This window comes from Nuphar pumila, chromosome 12 (genome assembly GCF_984573655.1).
Source record: "Nuphar pumila chromosome 12, dmNupPumi1.hap1.1, whole genome shotgun sequence".
NCBI lineage: Eukaryota > Viridiplantae > Streptophyta > Magnoliopsida > Nymphaeales > Nymphaeaceae > Nuphar > Nuphar pumila.
Window position 1 is genome coordinate 32,928,962 of NC_143260.1, and position 23,246 is coordinate 32,952,207.

The following is a 23,246-nucleotide window of genomic DNA, read 5'->3' on the forward strand; positions in this document are numbered from 1 at the left end:
CACCGCACTCGTTCAAATACACACACACACACACACACACACACACACACACACACACACACACATATATATATATATATATATATATATATATATATATATATATATATATATCAAAAGTCTAGGTTTGTCTCAGTTTGAACCGAGTCGGCCTGCAGAAATAAACCCAACTCGATTTGCTAAGACCAAGTCGATCTGCCTTGTACATTATTCAGACTCGGTCTGTCAAGAAAACAAACCTGACTTGGTCTGTCCAGACCGAGTCGGTCTGCTACAAAAACATACCCGACTTGGTATGTTCAAACCGAGACGGTCTCTCACAGCCAAACGGACCTGACTCGGTCCGAACAGACCGATTCAATCTGCCAAACAAAAAATGAAACCTGACTTGGTATATTCAGACTAAGTCGATTTGTCGCAATACATAGACCCGACTCGATCTATCCAGACTGAGTCAATTCGGTCTGTCGAATAATTTTTTCTCTAGCTTGGCTCGGTCTTGGTGTGCCGAGACCGAATCATATCCCAGTCCGCCCTGACCCAGCTCATGCCGATATCGTGTTGCATTTTGGATGAATGCCACATGGTTTTGTTGACTTTTGAGTTTTTTAAAATGTAAATCGGATGGCCACGATGTCAGCATGAGCAAAAAAGCTCATGTTCATCCTCACCTCCATCCCCCACTAGTTTTGATTTTAACCTTCATCCTCGCCTCCATCTCTGCTTCATTTTTCAAACGGGGCAATATGGGTCTGGGCGTTTTATTTTCAGGTCCATAGCCATCCCTAATCTTGGTGTTAACATCTTTAGATTTCGAAGAGGGACCATTTGTGCATTTTCAAGTTCCGGATATCCTGAACTTTAAATTTCTCATTAAGTCCCGGAAAAGAAAGAAGAGAAAATCTAGAAAAAAGTGACGAGAGAGCAAAAAAACAAATAAAAAGATCCCATAAAAAAATTCTATTTCTAATTTTTTTCTTTTGGCTCGCCGAGAAAGTGGGGGGCGCCAAACCCTCGGCTATAAATAGCCGTCCCCTCGTGTTTCTTTCAAGCCCTCTTTCTCTCGCCCTCCTCTCCTGGATAGCTAGGGTTTCGCTTGTCTGCAACCATGCTCGTCTACCAGGACCTCATCACCGGTAAGAATTTCCACCCTCATCTTCTCCTCCTTCGTCTTCGTCTCTCTACGGTTTTTTATTGGGGAAATTTAGGTTTTGAAATCGAATTCTGCTGCGTCTCGATCTCGGTTCTTCTGTTTGTTGATCGGATGTGCTCATGTTCTATCGTTTACTCTATCTCCATGCATTCTACTTAGATCGTGAAGCTTTCTTCTTTCCTTTTTTTAATTGAAAATTGTTGATACATGTGTATTGTGTTAGTCCCGATTGTTAATCTTTCGGATTCGTTCTTTTTTTCTCGATGGATCCCTCGGGTTTCTTTTTTCTTCTGTTTGGGTTTCTTTTGGACTTTCTGATTGTTTCCTTCTCTTAAATGTGAAGATTTGTGGCCTCGTAAATGAGTGGTTTGAGTTCAGTTGAGTGTAGTGGGTGACTCACTACTCGCGATGGATTGAGCACTGTGATCTATCGCAACTCATCGAGAGAAAATATGGCGGTAAGGGGTTTTAAAGGCTTAGTCTGTAGGGATTTTTGACCCCATACACATCTTGAATGAGTTGCCTGAATTGGTGGTTCTTGGAAAAGCACAACAGAGCGACCAACCTGACTTGAAATCCATCCCAGTTTTTGTTTGCTTTGACGATATTCGCTGTTGTATTTCTGTCAAATATGATACCATCTATTACAAGTTTTAATTTGTTTCTTTTTGGATTTTGTTTGTGTCATGAAAAAAAGCGGATGATTGAGTTGGTCGTCAGTGGGTTGCAATCAATATAGTAGAATTATGAAATCCAACATTGTCTTATTCGACAAATTGATGTGGTTTCTATGCGATGTATAAGTCGAGGTGTTAGAATCATGTATGATTATACTCTTGTTTTTTACTGATATATGGATCATGGAGAATTTTGGTTTTGTAAAATTGAGCTTTTGAAGCTTAGTTAAATCCTGTTGCCCAGTGCTTGCGGCATATATGTCTGTATGGATCATGGAGAAATTTTGCTTTTATAACAGAGGTTTAAACTTTGTTAAATCTTGTTTCCCTGCTGCTTGCTGCAGACAGGTAAGGCCAGGTCACTTTTATCTGTTTTGTTGTTAGTGCCATGCTATGATAGCTTAGTTTCACATACCTGATGAATGGATCCTATTATAAATTGGATTAGTATATCTTCGTTGCTTGTCTTTCGATCCATGTCCGGTTTTGCCCAATAGTCAATACCCTCAATTGGAGGGATATTTACATACAGCCTTTTCATGTACAAAGACACAACTTGGACTGTTGGACATTAGACCGAGCATGGATTTTGGTGGCTACAATTAGAATGAATCTAGTTGTGTTGCTTATCTATTTGTTCATTTTAAAAGCAATATAGTAGAATCTGAAGGAAAATATGGGAACCATGCATTGTGATTAGGGGTGGTCATTGGGCCAGGAAACCTAGGAGTATTTGACATGGTATGATGTTGGGCATGGGCCTGCTAGTGAATAACAGGGGTGGGTTGATATGAGTCCCCTATACTAGAGATATCAACTCCAATCCAGGCCTGAGTATTCAATTTGGTCCCAAACCTGCCTGATCTGATGTCCACTGGTAGTTGGCATAACATGCTTATTTTGATTGTTGTTGATGATGCCCATAAAATGACTAAGATAATGTAGCACTATTTTATTATTATTAAATATATCTGCCTACAATTTGGTAACTTCAAGTTGTCAAAAGAGTTGACTAAACATTGATGTAAATCCTGCTACTAAATCACCCAACCCTTTTTTTTCTCTCATAGTTGAGTTTTTTATTTCTTTTTGTTGTCAAAAGAAGATTTATTTTCTTTTGTAGGTCCTGCTTTTGGCTTGCATCTATCTTGATTGTTTTTGTGAAAACCAAGTATTGTCCAAACACTTCTAAGTTTGACCTGTAAGCTTAAGAAAACTAAAGAGAACTTGTCTCATCTGTTCAGTGTCCTTTCTTCTATTCTAGATCAACTCAGCGGATTTCTGGATTTTATGCTAACATGAAAGGCTTAAACCTTTAGTTTCTGTAACTTATTATGGAGTCATGATGTTGACAATAATGTAGTTTAGTGACTTTAGTCCTTGAACTCTGATATAAGAGGAACTGTAGATGCGGTCTTGAAATTTCTGCTTAATTATGATAAATGCAAACAACATAAAAATAATAGGTGGATAATGATAAGATTTTCTGTAAAAAAATGTTCTGAGATGCACAATATCATGTCATGTATTTTTTATTGATTTTTTGCAAGATCCCTACTTTGCGGTTTGTCAGAATTCTGATTTTTTTGTTTGAAAATTTCATGCAAATATGAAGCAAAAATTTGTCCTATTTTCTTATGTTCAAAACTTGATGCAAAATGGAGCAAACTTTTGTCATTTATACCAGGCCAGCCTGTTTTCTTATATCCATAACTTATAGCCATGTGTTGACCACATTATCTGGCTATCTGATTACAGGAGACGAGCTCCTCTCCGATTCATTCCCATACAAAGAGATTGAGAATGGAATGCTGTGGGAGGTTGAAGGAAAGGTTAGCACCATTACCTTTTGCTTCGTACTTATACATTAGCTACATTAGCAAATTTGATTGGTTTACTTTTTTGTTGCTTTGTTGCAAGGAGGGGTTGTGGTTGGAATGGACTTGATTTGAATTTTTTTCTTTACAAGAAAATGATCATCTGTATGTCTTACATTTGTTTTTTGGAGCTGTAGTATGTTATACTTCCAGAAACTTGATGTCTGGTCTTCTTCATTTCTTACAGTGTTTTCTTATAATCTTATAATTGCTGGCAGTGGGTTGTCCGAGGAGCAGTCGATGTAGACATTGGTGCGAACCCATCTACAGAGGGCGGGGAAGAAGATGAAGGTGTCGATGATCAAGCTGTCAAAGTAGTGGATATTGTTGACACTTTCAGACTTCAGGTAGAGCTTGTGTGTGTGTGCATTACAGATATTGTGATGGATATATACAGCTAAAAAATGTATCAAGGCTGATCATTGCATTGTTTTTTTTCACAGGAGCAACCTTCTTTTGACAAGAAGCAGTTTGTGACTTATATGAAACGTTACATTAAGCTGCTTACTCCCAAGCTGGATGGGGAGCAGCAAGAACTGTTCAAGAAGCACATTGAGGGAGCAACCAAATTTCTTCTCTCTAAGCTTAGTGACCTTCAATTGTGAGCACCTTGCTTTTTTTGTTGGGCCATGTTACTTTTTAAATGAAACGATTATTGTCATGAGCAAGGTAAAATACATGCTTATTTTGATCAGTCTTCTCCTAGCACTGCTAGTAGTGCACCTTAAGTAAACGTGCTGGCTGCTTTTGGCCGCTGGGAAGCCCAGCAGTTATGTACTGGCAAAGTTCGGAACATGGCTTTGGGATGTATGATTTTTGCCAGAGGTGATGTTGTGGTTCCTAGCTTAGGAAAAGACAGTCATGCTTGATGCATTCTTGAGGAAAAAGAAAAAAAAAATCTTGTTCATTGCATTCATGTTGCTTCCTATATTTTCCATTCTAGGACTTCTATTTGAGATCTTTTGTATTGCTGTAGGCTACTGTTTCCCTCTGTAACAGTAGCAGGGTGTGTTCATTTTGCTAAATGCAGGTTACTTTCTTTGTTGTGATCGAGCATATATTCTAATATGTCGGACTGCAAAACAATATGACCTTACTGATGACATCTGTTTGCCTTGTGTTACTGTGCTTGTGAAACATAAAACAGAGAGGCTAATATCATATTTTTTTAGTATAGATAGGACGCCGTCTACCAAATAGATATTCTCATTTGTCTCTAGCATTGTTTGTTCGATATACGCCCCTTTGCTTATGTGATCATGAAGCGACTTGTCCCTTCTGCTTTCTCACAAGGTCAGCACCAGCTTGTCCCATGTTGGATGTTTGAATTCCTGTGATGCCTTATGACTTGTGCAAACAACATGCAGTTGTATATTTCTCTGAGTTTCCGAGGTTATGGATGATCCATCTATTTTTATTTCATGCTGGGTTTTCTACTCATAGAATCTGAGATTGCTTGCTTCTTTGAAACTAAAGGGATGGTTGTTATATATTTTGTATATTTAATATTCTAGATCAGTGATCATGTTCAATGGGCTAACTCTGAATTGTCGCCGTTTGCAGTTTTGTGGGAGAGAGCATGCACGACGACGGGAGCCTGGTCTTTGCATACTACAAGGAGGGATCTACCAATCCAACGTTTTTGTATTTTGGTTATGGTTTGAAGGAGATCAAGTGTTAAGGGAGGAGTTTCGGTGTGGGAAGAGATACTAGCTTGCTGTTTATGTTTTGTCGTCTTTCTTTTCTCCTTTTTTTGGGCTTTGGTGAAGACAATGTTTGGGGGGTGGGGGTGACAATGCTGATGCTTTTGTTCGGTTGTTTGTTGGTTAAGATCACACTTACTGCCAAACTGTTGGAAATTGTTGAGATCATATATATTCGTCTTCATCAATGTTATTAAGTTTTTATGAACTCCACTTTAATGACCATAATTGGTAATTTTCTTTGGATGTGCAGTTCCTTTCCATTTTCCTAGTAATGGTGCACAAATATTTGTTCTTTGAGTTTGAGGTAATTCCGAGTTGAATTTTGCCCAGTTATATCAGTATCTATAGTTATCTCTTTTTATCTCTCATGCATTGTACGGGCCAATTTTGTCTCAAAATTATTCAGTTAGAACATAGTTTTTCCTACTTATTACCTAAGTGGGTTTTCATTGCCTCTTAGTTTAGTCTCACATTGAATAGCGTGGGAACTTCACTTGGGTTTATATATATGGGCAAAGCCTATCGGAGGTTTGTCAATTGAACTTTTGAACTTTAAATCTTGGACTTTGGATTTAGGTTTGGGTTTGGCTTGATTTAGTCTGATTTTATTTGGTATGGTCTTAGTCATGGTCATTTTAAACTTTGACCATTTTTTGGGTATATGCGACAGTTTTATCTTCAAGACTAAGATCATCTCTGACCAACTACTTCAGACTTGAACTCAATCAACCCAAAAACGTTGGGTCACCCTTGACCGGTTCCAACGTATTTGCATGACTTATTTATTAGACTAACGTTCTAAGATTTTTCTTCTTTATTTCTTGACTGTTGACTACTGATCATGCCGCATATTTTAGATTATTTTAGACGTGAGAAGGTCATATCTGACTGCCTTCTTTTTTTGTTGACCATGCCCCAGATGCAACCCCTCCTTTACTAACAGTTTGGACTTGCTTAATGACCTTTGGACCTGTTTGGACTTTCTTAATGGCCTTTATGGACCTAGGGCCTAAAGTTATATATATACTTCAACCTCTCTTATTTCCATCATCAACTAGAGTTCTCTCTTCTTTTCTCTCCCACGTGCTCTTTAGCTCACACCTTCCTCTCTCTTTCTCTCATTTTAGCAGACTTAAGGTTTTGCCTAAATTGAATTTAAGTTGACCCTAGGGTGTATCTTATTCAAGGTGGTTTATGTTACTTGGTCTCAGCCGATGTAGGGTGTGGGCCAGCTTTCATGAGTGAGTGAAAACTCGGTTATATCTTTTGAGCGAAGTTGCATGAATACCTATTGCACCAATCTTAAGTGGAGCAACTATCACTTTAAAAATGGCGCTTATAACGGGCACCTCCAAGTGCACCTATTCCAGCTCAGTTGCCATGCTTACTGAGGTAATTCAAGCTCACTATGGTTCACCTCGAATTGATCTGAACTGAGGTGGAATCCGTCTTTGTTTTAATATTTTAATCATTTGTATTTGTTAGTAAATTTTTAAATTAAAAAAAGTAAAAAAGCGAATGATTCAGCTCAATTCGGTTTGAGTCTGATTCGGCCAATTCTCTGAATTGACTTGGGTCTGAAACTTATGTTGACAACATTGGTGTCATGCATGAGAGAGAGAGAGAGAGAGAGCTGGCTAGTTCTAGTCTTTAAACGCTGATAGAGGGGCGTTGCATCAAACTGGTAATGGATCCAACGTATGAATTGAAGGGCCATTATATCTTACAAGCAGCAATTGGGATGTTTTAACTATCTTCAAGACCCAACGGTCCAACTCCACAACTTGTTTTTAAACAAGGTTTTATCATACCATGTCCTCTCACCCTGTGCCATTGCCCAACCTCAAATAGCTGAAAATAAATCGCAGCACATAAGTAGAGAACTGCTAGTTGAAGTATAAGATGTAGATCATTAGCTAAGAATGGATAGGTTTTTAAGTTGTTTGTAAATTATATATATCCAAGCCCAACACATCAATGACCAGTTTACAATAATACAGAAAGTAGCAAGAACTTGCTTGTTTTGAGCACAGCCGGTGCATGCCGACCTAGTGCTTAACCTTAGGCATCTTCACAATCATTACAGTGCAATGAGCATGATGAGCACAGTAATCGCTTACACTTCCCAATACCGCCCTGTACCAACATTTTATCAATGTAATCTGATCAGCTATAGAATCACGTGGACGTGAAATGTCAAGTGAAACCAAAGCAAAAATACTGAATTCTATAGAAAGTAAAAGAACAAAAAAAAAACAAATAACTTGTCTGGTTCATAAGCCATATGCAAACTAATGCAAAGTTACAGGAGAGATGATGGTGGAAATTTGGGGATGTCTACCGTCAGTTTCAGGCGACTTAGCACCAACTCAGGCAAACTCTTTGGGCATGTTTGATGTGCTGGACAAACACTGCCGGGACACTCAGGTGGCATTCTGCCTAGGACCGCTTTGTCTCTGAGTTTCAAAAATGGTACACACTGCATTCGGGGACTGCTTTGTTCCCCGTAACGACCTTAATGATCAACTGGGTTGTCTTCTCTTGGATTGTTACATAGCAGTTGAGACTTCAGACATAATACCACAGATGCAAAGGAAAAAGAAAGGGAATTATGCAGCTTTCTGGGAACACAAAGTAAACGGATTGGAACTCTGGCTCTTGAGCAAGAGGAAATCGAGACTTCCAATGGGTGATACCTTCATTCAAGAATTGCAATTTCTGTAATATTACACACTAAGAAGATATATTGAACCCATTTAATCATTTTATTTCACTGACAAGTGCTTAATTTAGGAACTTTCCACCTATTTTCCTCGTTATTTCCTTACTGTTAGCATGAAGAATTTTCATATTTTATATTCCAATCAATAAGGCTTATGCATTGCTAGTTGCTGTTTTCTAACATGGTTCTCCATCACCACAAATTACCAATCAATCTCTGGACTCAGAACCCTTTTGAGCCAGGTTCACTGGACCAAATGAGACCTATGTCACATAGATACAGCTGCGGTTTCGGGGATACAACCATCTTTATGAAGTTTTCAATATAACTAATATACAAAGGGACATGACACGGGGCCAAACGGAGTATCCGTGTGACATAGGCTGAGATTCTTCTCAAATATCGGGCTTGTAGGTTTGTCACTTTGGTCCTATCTTGTTGCTCAATGATGCGAGGATTCTGAATATCTAGAGTATAGGTGTGTGATGCACAATTGAATATCAATACCTAAAAAAAATGCTGCACCAACAGACAGAGAGATGCAAAGTTTGCATTTTGCTACCTTTTGATTGCTCCATATCCATGGCTGCCCACAATTAACATGCTTGCATGTTGCCTTTCGACTGCCTCACAAAGGACATTCCTTGCATCTCCTTCCGCCACTTCAATAGTAAAATCAACTACCTGCACAAGCATACAGTTACTGTATACCGAGATTAAGTAAATAGTCCTATACAAGTTCTGAATTATGTGACCTGAGTTTGTGATTTGTTTCCTGAACAGTCAACAGGTCCATTATACGAATCAAAAGTTGCAGAAAATTTATTTTTGCCCCAAACAATGACCATTTTACGTTCATAAAATGTGATAACTGATAAGGCAAATATCATTGTTAGTCTAAGCAGATTCAAATCTATTGTTGACTGTTTTTTTTGCCGAGTTGGACTTCAGGCAATATAGTTACTGGATCACAGGAGAGGGCTTTTCCAATCCAAACAAATATACTTTGGACCTTCAAAATAACATCATAGAACTTGTGGGATGGGGACGGTTGGCTGTGAACACTATTGCCAGTAAATGCAGGTGAGAGCTTCCAATGAACTTGTAGGAATGAGGGTAATAAGCCATAAGTGAAAGGTCTTGAACATGGTTGCCAGTCGAGGAAGCGAGAGCGGGAAGCGATACGAGAAGCGAGGCACTTTCAAAATTTTAGGAAGCGGGAAGCGTGGGACGACTTAGAAGTGAATCACGAACCGTCCGGAAGCGACCTAGGAAGCGAACCGGAAGCGACCTAAGAAGCGAGGGGGAAGCGAAAAAAGGGAAAAAACTAAAAAAATTAATAAAAATGAAAAAAAGAGGGAAGCATGGGGAAGTGCGCTTCCAGCGTTTCCCATAAAAGGGAAGCGCACTTCCCATAAAAGGGAAACACGCTTCCCATTTATGGAAAGCGCACTTCCCCCAAAAAAGTGACGCTTGTTAAATTATGTATATATAAATATATATATATATATATATATATACTTATATATATATATACATACGTATATATATAAGTATATATATACATATATGTATATATATACAGTTGTTTCTTTTTGTTCTCAAAATACCCGATAGGGGTATTTTAGTAAATCCCCATGTAAACCCTTTTTCTATTTTTCTTTTCTTCTCTTTTTCTTTTTTCCTTTTCTTTTTTTCTTTTTTCTTTTTACCTTTTTGTAAGACCACAAGGGCCCCACTCATGTAGTCGTTGGGGCCCCAACGGTCATATTTATGACCGTTGGGGCTCCCAACGACTACATGGGAGCCCCTTGTGGTCCCTTCTTCATTGCTCCCTCCTCTATAAATAGAGGAGGTTTCCTCTTGCATTGTAAGGGTTGTTCACCCTCTTCTTTCCTTCTTCAATAATATCCAACTTATGAATTTTGGTCATTTTTCCCTTTAGTGGGTTTTTGTATACACTTTTAGTGTTTGTGTTCTTGGCTCTTGGAATCACTCTTAAAGAGTGATTTGCTTTATTGGTGATTCTGTCGCTCCTCCTTTTCATTACATGGTATCAGAGCAAGGTTGGTGATCCGGCTTCTATTGTTTTGTTGCCTTGGGACGCATGCCTCTCAAGCTTTTGAAGAAGGAAAGAAGACCATTCAGCTCCTATGGAACGTGATTCTAAAGTTGAGCTTTCTTTCAAGCTCAATGGATCCAATTATCTTATGTGGGCCTCCGCTATGGAAAATCATCTAAGAGGTAAGAAACTTTGGGGTTTTGTTATGGGAACTACTCCCGAACCCTCTCTTGTTCTCACTAAAATTGAAAATGATGTTGAAAAAGCTTTAGATGGCGATGAACGCATCAAAGCTATAAATGATCATCAATCCAAAATTAAGGATTGGGAAAGTAATCATGCCAAAATTTTGGCATGGTTTACGAACAATGTGGACCTCAAAAATTGTGCAAATATTGCAAAATTTAGAAGAGCCAATGAGGCATGGTTCTTCCTTAAGGGTATGTATAACAATTTTTTTGTCAAGAGAAAATTCGTTCCACTAGACAAGCGGATATGAGTGCCTGTGACTACTTTAGCTCTTTAACCCCTCTTTGGGATGAGCTTGTTCTTCTTGAGCCTAAATGGGTGGCTCCGGAAGATATTGAGTTAAGAAGAGAACAAATTGAAAAGGAGCATTTTTTCCAATTTCTTCATGGTCTACGATCGGAATATGAACAAGTTATGGCATCCCTTCTCCATAGAAGTAAAGTCTTACCCATTGAAGATGCCCTTGCCGAAGTATGCCAAGAAGAAACTCGACTTGGCCTAAGTATCAAGAGTGATGAAGTTTTGGCCGTTTCTAGGCCCGGATCAAATGTTAAAGCATATAGACCTCCCCACTTTAACAAAAATAATGGATATAGAAAGGGAGTGATTTGTCACTATTGTAATGAACCGGGTCACATTAAACCGGTTTGCCCAAAACTTAAAGAAAAAGTGGCTGCGGTTGAAGAAAATTCTCCAAAGAAGGAAGAAAAAAGTGTCAAAGAGGGAGATATCAAAGAAACTCTAAATCAGATCTCCGAAGTTCTCCAACATCTTCTCAAGACTTCTTCATCTTCAACATCCGAAGCCGCTATCGCCTACTCTTCATCACCTCCAAGTACGTGGATACTAGACTCTGGTGCTTCTTTTCACATGACATCTCATAAAAACTCACTTTCTAATGTTTTTTCCGAACCCATATCTTCTTATATTTCAATGGTCGATGGGACATCTTTAAAAATTGAAAGTATTGGAACACTTGATTTTAAAACTTCTCAAACCTTCTTTGTCCCTAAAGTAAGAGTCGTTCCAAAAAATAATCTAAATCTTTTTTCCGTTTCCCAAATCACCGATCATGGATGCCAAGTCTCTTTCTCATCTAAAGATTGCACCGTGCAGGATCTCCAGTCAGGGAAGCTGATTGGGCAAGGCCATAGAAGGGGTGATCTCTATTTTATGGATTTTTTGACTCTTCCATCTAAGTCATCTTGCAATCTTGTAAAAGACAAAAGTATTGGAATTTGGCATGAGAGACTTGGTCATCCAAATTTTGTAAAAATGTCTTTTTTTCTTTTTTTGAACAATACTTGTAAAGACAATCACATGACTTGTAAAGATTGCATTTTTGGGAAATCTAAAGCTACTCCATTTCCTCAAAGAAATTATTTCACCACTCGGCTTTTTGAACTTATTCATTCCGATGTATGGGGACCTTCCCCTATTTTGTCCAAAGGAGGATTTTCGTACTATGTGGTTTTTATTGATGACTTCACTCGATTTACATGGATTTACTTCTTAAGTCGCAAATCCGAAGTTTTTTCCTTCTTTAAAGAATTTCATGCGATGGTTAAAAATCAATTTTGGGGAAATCTATCAATTCTTAGGTCCGACTCGGGAGGTGAATACATGTCCAATGAATTTCAAAACTATTTAAAAGAAAACAGAATTTGCCATCAACGTTCTTGTCCAAACACTCCGCAACAAAATGGTCTTGCGGAAAGAAAGCATAGACACATAATAGAAACCACAAGGACCTTATTAATCTCAAAGAATATTCCAAAATCTTTTTGGGCCGAAGCGGTTCTAGCCTCAACATATCTTATCAATAGAACTCCTTCATCTTCTTTAAAAAATCTTTCTCCATTTGAAAAACTTTACAATATGTCTCCCGATTATAAAAGACTAAGAATTTTCGTATGTAAATGCTTTGTTTTAACTCACAAAAATGATAAACTTTCTTCTAGAGCTATTGAATGCATTTTCTTAGGATATGGCGAAAAACAAAAAGGTTATCGATGCTTTGACATATCAAATAATAAACTTTATATCTCAAAAGATGTCACATTCTTAGAAGAAGAAAATGGTTTTTCGCCTAAACCAAATGAAGATATTGATTATTCCTTTTTATTTGACTTATTACCTCAAGAAAAGCTCATCGATGATAATGTTGAATCTAGTGAATCGCTCATAGACGATTTTTTTGAACCTCCAAATGATGACCAAAATTTACAAGAAAATGTACAAAGGCAAATACAAGTTTACTTTAGAAGAAATGAAAGTAATCCTCCTTGTACCCTTGAAAAATTCTCTCAAAATGAGTCAATTGAAGAATCCTCTCAAAGAAGATCAAATCGTATTTCAAAAATACCAAATAGATTTGTATCTTATGATTCTTTTTCTCCAAATTTTCGGGCATGTCTGCTTGCTCTTCACTCAATTCATGAACCAACTCATTATAATGATGCTAGTCAATATGCTCATTGGAATGAAGCAATGGAACTGGAACTTAATGCACTTAAGAGGGCTCAAACTTAGGAAATCGTTGATCCACCCAATGGCAAGAAACTCATTGGATGCCGATGGGTTTTTAAAGTTAAAACTAAGTGCGATGGATCTTTAGAAAGATATAAGGCCAGGTTAGCGGCCAAAGGATATGCCCAAGAGTATGGGGTAGATTATGATGAAACCTTTGCCCCTGTTGCTCGAATGACTAGTGTTTGAGCTCTTATTGCAATAGCCTATGCTAAAAAATGACCAATTTTCCAACTAGATGTCAAAAATGTCTTTTTAAATGGAAATTTAAATGAAGAAGTTTACATGGAACCACCTCCGGATATGAATTTAAATGGTAAAATTTTGAAATTAAAAAAGGCTTTGTATGGACTTTGCAAGCTCCTAAAGCTTGGTATGATAAGTTTAGTAATGTATTAATCAATTTAGGATTTACTTCTTGCTATACTGACACTGCTCTTTTTGTTAAGAAAACAGGTAATTCCATTGTTATTCTTCTGTTATATGTTGATGATATAATCTGTTAGAAAGTGACTTGGAATACCTTGGGTTCAATAATGAACCCATACTTATGCACGTAAAGTGCAAATATACCCATTAAAGGGAAACAACACACGCACATAATGTGCCAATACATAAAACCCATAAAAAGGGAAAAATATGACTTAAAGTCATAAGTTACATATCATTGAAGAATAATTGAGAAGGGGTGAAAACCCCATTACAATGGAGCATAAGCTCCCCCAAGAATTCGAAATACAAAGGGGAAATCCCCTATTTATAAGCATGAAAAGGGACCACCTTGGGGGCTCCCAAAGGGGACGTTGGAGAGCCCCCAACGGTCACATTTGTGACCGTTGGGGGCTCCCAACGTCACTTTTGGGAGGCCCCCAATGTGGTACGAAATCCAAAAATATAAAAAACAAAAAATAAAAATAAAACAAAAATTACAATGCATATTCCAATTGGAATATGCGTAAAATGCTAATTTACAAGAATACCCTTGAGGGTATTTTAGGAAGATAAAATATATGTATACATATATATATATATATATGTATACGTATCTTTATATATATATATATAAATATATATATATATATATAAATATATATATATATATATAAATATATATATATATATATAAATATATATATATATATACATTTAAGGATCAACATATTTTAACACCCCCCCTCAATCTTTGCGGAGAAACGAAAAGATTGAACAAAGGGCAAGACTCCAAGAGGCTCCGGCAAGGATGCAATGGAACTTGAAAAGGCCTTCCTCCTATTGTCTTCAAATTTCCCGAACTATCCAGGGTACTTCTCTTTGTCCTATCTCCAAGATCCTGTGAAATAACAACAAAGAAACAAGTAAAACAAATCTTTGTACTTTTATTCAAATGGAACATTTCTAACTAGCACAGGTTAGAAGAGATGCAAATTATGCAAAAATGACACCAAAGTTTCAAAATCATATATCATGTTTAAAACAAAATGAGCGGAAGCAAATTATGCAGAAATAAATTGCAAAAATGCATAATACATTCATAAGGTCCAACGTTGGACAAATATAACCCCATAATGGGGAATAACAAAATGGTCCACTAAGGGACACCACAATAAGCCTACGAAGAGGCATGATATACATAAACATTATTGAATGAGGGCCCAAAAGGCCATAAAGAGCATATGCATATACTTATCATGAAATGAATTAATACTCAAAGAACTCATTAATGAACATGCTTCAAACATGTAATGAAGTGTCAAACAAGAGAAACAAAGTCTTCAAGCATACTTTAGGCAAAATAAACCCAAGAGTTCACAAGGTTTTAAAATCATTTATGAAAGACATACTTAATACACATTTTGCATATAAGGGTGGCAAAAACCATAAGCACTTAATATATAGATTAAATGCTAAGAAATCAACTTGATATGCATATCAAAAATATGATTTGCTTGAAAAACACAAGTCATGAATGAAATTTTGCAAATTTCAACAATAGTTTATCCATTACAAACATCTTCCTCATTAGTCCTCTAAAACCCATAAATCAAGTGTATAAGCTACTAGATCAAGAATATAAAACCATTAAAGGCCAAAGACACACACAAAGGTGTGTAAAAGAACCTCTTGTCTACATATAATAATACTTGAAATAAGTGCATCTACGACAAAAACAAGAGAATACATGCCAACATAGACTAAAAAGTATCTCTTGTCTACGTAAAAAATACACTTAAAACCAAGTATGTTCAGCTACTAGAACAAGAGTAATAAGCCAACCATGTGCTTAAAACATAATACATCTCTTGTCTACATATGATAGCACTTGAAATGAGTGAAATAAGCCAACCATGGGCATACATCTTAAGCGACTAGAACAAGGACACAAACGCCAACATAGGCTAAAAATCACACACCATGGTGTGAATCAACGTGCCTTGTCTACATATAAAAACACTCAAGACAAATGTGTTCAGCTACTAGACCAAAAGAGCAAAAGCCAACAAAGGGCTAAAAACACACGAAGGTGTAATAAAATTCTTGTCTACATATGATGACACTTAGATAATGGGCATAAAAGGAAAAGACTTTTGAGGCAATAAATTTGTAATGAAAATAAACCTTGAATAAAACAATACTCCTTTTAAAATGAATTCTCATAACAATAACATGCATGTAAAAAATATCTTCAACAAGATACTATAATCGATAAAATAAAATTCTTGAGAACATACAAATGTGTGAACATACACACACCAAGAACACTTAGAATACTTGTGCAAAATCACAAGAACACAAAATCATAAATGTGCAAATGCACTCATAAGATTCATGAACAAGAAAAGGTTGGGCAATAATCCCAAAACCCTTGATTTTTAATATACCTTAAAACATTTAAGGTTTTTAAAACACCATATGTCCATCACATTTACATAGAAGCATCCATAATATCAATGGCCACAAGAGAAAAAATGAGTGACACACTCATAATTAGAGATCATACAACAAATCATTTTAGAGTCCCAAGGTGCCCATAACTCACCTCAACAACCATCTATAATATGAAAGGTGGACAAACTAAAATGATATAACACGAGGTGCCCATAACTCACCTCAACAAACATCTCTAATATAACAATAATAAGGCCAAATAAAAGATACATTAAATAACATGTGATGGACAAATATAAATGCCACAAAAAGGCAATAAACACTTAAGGAATCATTTTTCAAAGAAAAGAGGACCGATTAAAAAATTGAATCAAAAGGTCCAATAATCAATAATGTGCTTTATAACAACAATTTTGCATAAACACAAATTATGCTTAATCTTCAAACAAGTCATTTATACCAAAAAGGACTTATTAAGCAATAAACACAACAACATAAAGAATTCATCAAGACAATCAAGCTTTTAATCAAAGAAATCATAAGAACCGTAATGGTTCACAAAGAAGGCTTTAACACAATACTCAAGGAATGAATATTTAAAATACTTGAAAATTTATAAATTTGGGATTAAATCCCATACAACAATTTTTAAAAAACCTTTGATTGTGATGAGATATGCGGAAACATTCAAAGTGCTAAAAGCACTTACAATGATTTAAAAAGGACTCAATATCTAAATTCATTATATTTTTCACAAAAATAAATGTGCATAAAGGCTCCATAATGCAAAAATGTCTACGAAGAGACAATACACATGTGAGCACAAAAGGCTTTATAAAAGATGTGCACGAAGGCACTCATACAATACTTGAACAAATACACACCAAGGTGTAAACAAACGTGCACTAAGGCATGTATTTCATAAAAAAGAGGGAATGCATACAAGCGCAAATATTTGAGAAACAAATGTGCACAAAACACAAAAATACACAAAAGTGAGCAAGTATGCACTTTATAAAAAGAGCAATGCTTGAAATTCTCAAACTTTAACAATTGCAATTGAGGACAAAGAAAACCATATTATGGCCAATGTAGGCATTTTAAAAGATATTATTAAGAGGTTTCGAAACCTTATGAAAAATACAAACCAACAAGTTTATAAAGATGAAAAATGAAATCATTTATACCAAAAGGATGCAAAAGATGAACTATGCACTCTATGTAGTGTGAGAAATTCCTTTAAAAAAAATCTTTCCTAATGGTTTATCATAAACAATTTTTCAAAAAAGAAACATTGAAAAACTTTTAGGAGTTCTTATAAGTTATCATTAACAAGAACTACTTTAGGATTCAACAAAGATTTTTAGATGTGAGAGATTTTCATATAAGGATTATATCAAATTTTTCAAAAAAATGCACTAAAATTCATAATCAAAAGAGGAACTCAAATCAAATTAGGGTTCATATGAGAGTAAAGAAATTTTAAGCAAAGATCATTACTTTAGCAAGAAATCATATATATAATTTTAAAAATTAACTTATAGGTCAATCATGAGATAGTTCGATAAACACAAATTATATATTTGAACAACAAACGAGTTCACCAAATTTGAGGGAGATAATTTTAAAATATACGAGCACACGAAATGTGAAAAGACATAATTCAACTATCATAACCATTAAACGAACAAACTATATGCAAGAAACATATTTTCAAATGCATAATACTTTAAGAAAAGGGATACATACCGAATAACTTCAAAGCAAAAAGGAAGAGCAATGAATACTTCACCATTTCTTGAGCGACACGCTTTCCGTTGCACCAAAGGACAACCCCATCGTGACCTCGCTCTGATACCATGTTAGAAAGTGACTTGGAATACCTTGGGTTCAATAATGAACCTATACTTATGCACGTAAAGTGCAAATATACCCATTAAAGGGAAACAACACACGCACATAATGTGCCAATACATAAAACCCATAAAAAGGGAAAAATATGACTTAAAGTCATAAGTTACATATCATTGAAGAATAATGGAGAAGGGGTGAAAACCCCATTACAATGGAGCATAAGCTCCCCCAAGAATTCGAAATACAAAGGGGAAATCCCCTATTTATAAGCATGAAAAGGGACCACCTTGGGGGCTCCCAAAGGGGACGTTGGAGAGCCCCCAACGTCACTTTTGGGAGGCCCCCAATGTGGTACGAAATCCAAAAATATAAAAAAAAAAATAAAAATAAAACAAAAATTACAATGCATATTCCAATTGGAATATGCGTAAAATGCTAATTTACAAGAATACCCTTGAGGGTATTTTAGGAAGATAATATATATATTTATATATATATATAAATAGAGATATGTATACATATATATATATATGTATACGTATCTTTATATATATATAAATATATATATGTACATTTAAGGATCAACATATTTTAACAATAATCATCACTGGGGATGACAAAAAGAGGCTAAATAATGTGAAGTCTATGTTAAAAGAAACTTTTGATATGTCTGACCTTGGATTCTTGAGATATTTTTTAGGAATTGAAGTGACTTACTCCCCACGAGGATACATTTTATCTCAAATGAAATTGGCAGCAGACATTTGTACCAAATCTGAAATATCTGATGAAAAGAAAGTTGAGACTCCCGAAGTTATCAATGCAAAACTGAGACTTGAGGATGGTGTTCTTCTTGAGGATCCAACTCCCTATCGTCAATTAATTGGATCTCTCACCTACTTATCCATCACCCGTCCAGACATAACTCATGTGGTTCATGCTGCAAGTCATTTTCAGCATGCACCTACTACAGTTCATATGGCGGCTGTAATGAGAATTGTGTGATACATCAAAAATACTATCTCCAAGGGACTCTTCTTATCCTCTTCCTCATCTCTTGAATTAATTGTTTTTATTGATGCTGACTGGGGAGGAAATCCCAATGATCGTATCTCAACTACTGGTCTGTGCATTTTTTTTAGGTGAATCTCTCATCTCGTGGAGATGCAAGAAGCAACAAAAGGTCTCACTATCATCTACTGAAGTTGAGTATCGGGCTATGGCAATGACAACAATGAAAATCGTGTGGCTCAGAGGGCTCCTTAGTGACATGGGTGTCCTCATTTCCTCTCCCACCAAGCTCTGCTGTGATAACAAAAGTGTGATCTACATTGCAAGCAACCATACGTTTCACGAACGGACCAAGCATATCGAGATGGATTGCCACTACGTTCGAGATGAATACCTCAGAGGAACTATCACATTACCATACGTCACTTCAGAATATCAACTGGCTGACTTCTTCACCAAAGCGCTCCCAACTCCACGATTTATGTTTCTTCTTGGCAAACTTTCGGTCTTCTCCCCGTAAAGTTTGAGGGGGCGTGTTAAATTATGTATATATAAATATATATATATATATATATATATATATATATATATATATATATATATATCTATATATACATATACTTATATATATATATATATACATACGTATATATATAAGTGTATATATACATATATGTATATATATACAGTTGTTTCTTTTTGTTCTCAAAATACCCGATAGGGGTATTTTGGTAAATCCCCATGTAAACCCTTTTTCCTTTTTCTATTTTTCTTTTCTTCTCTTTTTCTTTTTTCCTTTTCCTTTTTTCTTTTTCCTTTTTACCTTTTTTAAGACCACAAGGGCCCCACTCATGTAGTCGTTGGGGCCCCAACGGTCATATTTATGACCGTTGGGGCTCCCAACGACTACATGGGAGCCTCTTGTGGTCCCTTCTTCATTGCTCCCTCCTCTATAAATAGAGGAGGTTTCCTCTTGCATTGTAAGGGTTGTTCACCCTCTTCTTTCCTTCTTCAATAATATCCAACTTATGACTTTTGGTCATTTTTCCCTTTAGTGGGTTTTTGTATACACTTTTAGTGTTTGTGTTCTTGGCTCTTGGAATCACTCTTAAAGAGTGATTTGCTTTATTGGTGCTTCCGCCGCTCCTCCTTTTCATTACACGCTTCCCCACGCATTTCGAAAGCGCGATGTTTCGTGCTTCCAAAATGCGTATCGGGGAAGCGCGCTGCCCCTATAGTATAGGCACTTCCAGTAACTCTAACTCTGGTCTTGAACTCTTGGATCATTTGAAAAGTACATACTGAAACTTTTGGGCATGCATGTGGTAGGTAGGAATGTCTCTAATTTTTCTTTTCTTTCTATGCATTTAGCATGGAGAAACCACTGCTATGGTTTAGACGGCCCCTTATGGGCCTACAGGTATCACGTTGACTATGGACCTGAGTCGGTGTCCACGGTGTAAAACTCCGCGAGTACTGGCCCCGCCCACTCCTGAGGTAACCGGGGGAAAAAATTACAAGCAGAACCAGCTATGGATTTGTAAAACAATTTTTTTTTTTGTTTGAAAAGGAGAATTTATGAGCAGGATGACAGAACCTGTTGGAGCATGAGGACTTAGGAATATTGTACAAAATGTCATGTCTTCTAGTTGTGAGGCTTGTACTTTAAATAACCATGTTTTAACCCTATGGTAACTTTCTTGACATCCCCATGCATAAAACTTCGCCAGATTCTTTTTTTAGTGGTGGACCAGCTTCCCATCTAGTGGTGATGCCATGTAAGAAGAGAAAACAAACCTGCTTTTACTCTTTTATGTTGTATGATTGTAGCTTGGTATGTTGTTTTCATACTTTTTAGATGCGAACAATCATAACTTATAGAGACTTTATGAGCCAACAAGTAAACAAATATGCTGAAAATTAAGAATTAATAACATTCATCAGATCATTTGAATTGAATGACAAACAATGAAGAGAATGAAATGAAAGAATATCTTACAAATTTAGAATGGCACATCTCCTTAGCTCGTTCTAAAACTCTGGCAGCTATGGTCGTCAAATCATGTGCTACAATTGGTAAAACAGCAACAGCACCTATAAATTAGAGAAGGGGAATCAATCTATAAAGCTCCACAGGAAAGTGGGACAAGTTTATGAAAACACCAGACATGCAAAGAGAGTAGCTCCTAAATAGTCTTATCTCATAAACTGTCCTAAGCGGCTTTAAAGGGACAAAATTCTGGGTGTTTGTTTAATTCAAGCTCATAGACATATTCTTTAAAATTTAGTAGAAAACATGTATTAGATTAGGCATTTTTCATTTTTTTAGATGGGTATTTAGCGATAAAAAATCAATGGCTAAATAAAAATAAATGTTTCTCATCAAAATGATTCAATCCAAAGCATGGTTCTTAGTGAATAAGCAATAAGGCACCCGTCTATAGGTTAAAATTAAGCAAAAACTAGGTGCCACTATATTTTTTAGAAACATTTAGGATGGTGTAGGACATAAACTGTTCAGTAGCTACTAACCAATTTGTTTGTTAACCACCTCACTAGCGGGGCTTTTGAATGGTTTTCTCATGTTTTACATAAATCTGACCCTACAGATGAGTTTGGCATGGTCGATTTACTAGGAAACAACACTTGAATCATGTTTTATTCGATTAAAAAATAATTTTTTAAGCCTTTTGAATATTTAAGAAAATCTTAGGCAGTCGATTTTTTAAACCTTATAAAAAAACCCTACTTGTGTATAGGAATAGGACGATTCAAGAGAAGATTTCTATAAAATCAAATATGTAGAACATATATGTACGGTCAGATTTAGGGAAAACGTGAAAAACCCCTCTAAAAACTTGGTTAGCAGCTCTCTCTCTCTCTCTCTCTCTCTCTCTCTCTCTCTCTATATATATATATATATATATATATATATATAATGCGCTATTTCTGCTTCATTTTCTCATTCAGCCCGTTAGGCTCCTTCAAAAATAGTAGTTTTTAATAATTTTCTCACATCTAACACCATAGATGTTATCTATAGGTTTTGTTTAGTGAGAACAGACATTTGGATCACCGAAATCTGATATATATATATATATATATATATAGAGAGAGAGAGAGAGAGAGTAAAATGCTCTTGTGAACCCAAATAAACGCAACATGACCCACGAAATTTTTCTTGTGAATCACTTGCAACCCATGAAATGGTCAAAAAGATCAAAACCCAGGGTAAAAGGAGACCACCATCCCTCAGCCCCTGTAGTTTATATGAATCCATAGGACAAAACCCCATAACTCTACAGGTACTACAGATTTTTTCCTCCGAACCATAACCTCTCTCCACCAAAAAGTGGGGGGAAAGAAAAGGAGAAAAATCCCCAAAACCAAAACCCATGTAACACAAAACCAGGAAACTAAAAAAAAGTCACATTGTTCAAAATAGTTCCCTCTCCAACCAATGACCAAAACATCAAGGATTTCCAAAAAACTGAAAGGAACTCAGAAAAGCCAAAATTTTTACAACAACCAGCATAGTATATTTGCTTGCAAACTCCATAAAAGCAGAGGGGGATAAAGCAAAAGTCAGAAGAAAAGAGAGAACTCATATTCACAGAAGAAGAGGAGAAGGCCTACCAGGACCCGCCGCCCCCACGTAAGAGGTAGCAAGGGGCTTGGCGTGGACGATGATGAGCTTGTAGGGGAGGGCTTCTGTGGGGAAGGGAGTGAAAAAATGATCTAGAGTCCATTCCAGAGCATAGAAGCTCTCCTTGCTCTCATCAATCCCCACTATGAACACCGATTTCTCACCCGCCATCTCTCTCTCTCTCTCGCTTTTCTCTTTCATACCAGTAGGATGGCCTTTGTAGAAGAAACCAGATCGTCAATCTTACCTCAGGAGTCTGTGATCACATGACCACACAGCTCATCAATTTTACCTCTCTCTCTCTCTCTCTCTCTCTCTCTCCTGTGATAGATGACCAAGTCATCTTTGTTGGTGGAGTGACCACCAATCAATCCAACGGTTTGTAATGGTTCTCAAGATTTAGAAAACTGGGAAAACAGAGGAAATAGAGAAAATTGTTGGAAATTAAGGTGGTGAATGCACTAAGAGAAGTGGCTCGAGCCCGACCCGTACCAAACCCTTGAAGGTCAGAGTTTGGCAATAAATGAGGTCTGATTAGTATATGGAACCGCGTATGGTTTGTGAAATTTCATACCAGACCCGGGCCCCACCCGAGTTCCCACTAAGATCTACAAATTTTCAAAGTAAAAAATAAATAAAATATTAATTTACCAGGTATGGTTCATATAATCTTTATAGAATCTGGGAATGGCTTCTCTCAAGGTTGTTAAATGGGATGAGGCTAAGTGAGGCGTTGAGCCTGTTATGATGCGAGGGGTAAGCTTTCAGGCGTTGAAGCGTAAGCTTCATGATCAAAATAATAAAATATATAATATTAATAAAAATATATAATATTAATAAAATAATAAAAAAATTAAATAAAAACTACTAATAA

At 36.4% G+C, this 23,246-nt stretch overlaps 2 protein-coding genes across 2 annotated transcripts; one reads left to right on the forward strand and one right to left on the reverse strand.

Annotated features, from left to right (window-relative positions):
• The first annotated feature begins 1,036 nt into the window (after positions 1–1,036).
• LOC149820597 (translationally-controlled tumor protein homolog) lies at positions 1,037–5,632 on the forward strand. The gene is made up of 5 exons (XM_089982981.1): positions 1,037–1,136; positions 3,589–3,662; positions 3,926–4,054; positions 4,151–4,308; positions 5,271–5,632. The coding sequence occupies exons 1-5, from the start codon at positions 1,109–1,111 to the stop codon at positions 5,386–5,388; spliced, it is 507 nt and encodes a 168-aa protein (XP_089839107.1). The 5' UTR covers positions 1,037–1,108; the 3' UTR covers positions 5,389–5,632.
• Positions 5,633–7,303: 1,671 nt separating this feature from the next.
• LOC149820598 (universal stress protein PHOS34-like) lies at positions 7,304–22,672 on the reverse strand. The gene is made up of 4 exons (XM_089983698.1): positions 22,363–22,672; positions 20,726–20,820; positions 8,698–8,819; positions 7,304–7,549 (listed from the first exon to the last, which is right to left on the reverse strand). The coding sequence occupies exons 1-4, from the start codon at positions 22,571–22,573 to the stop codon at positions 7,462–7,464; spliced, it is 516 nt and encodes a 171-aa protein (XP_089839824.1). The 5' UTR covers positions 22,574–22,672; the 3' UTR covers positions 7,304–7,461.
• Between the last annotated feature and the right edge of the window lie 574 nt (positions 22,673–23,246).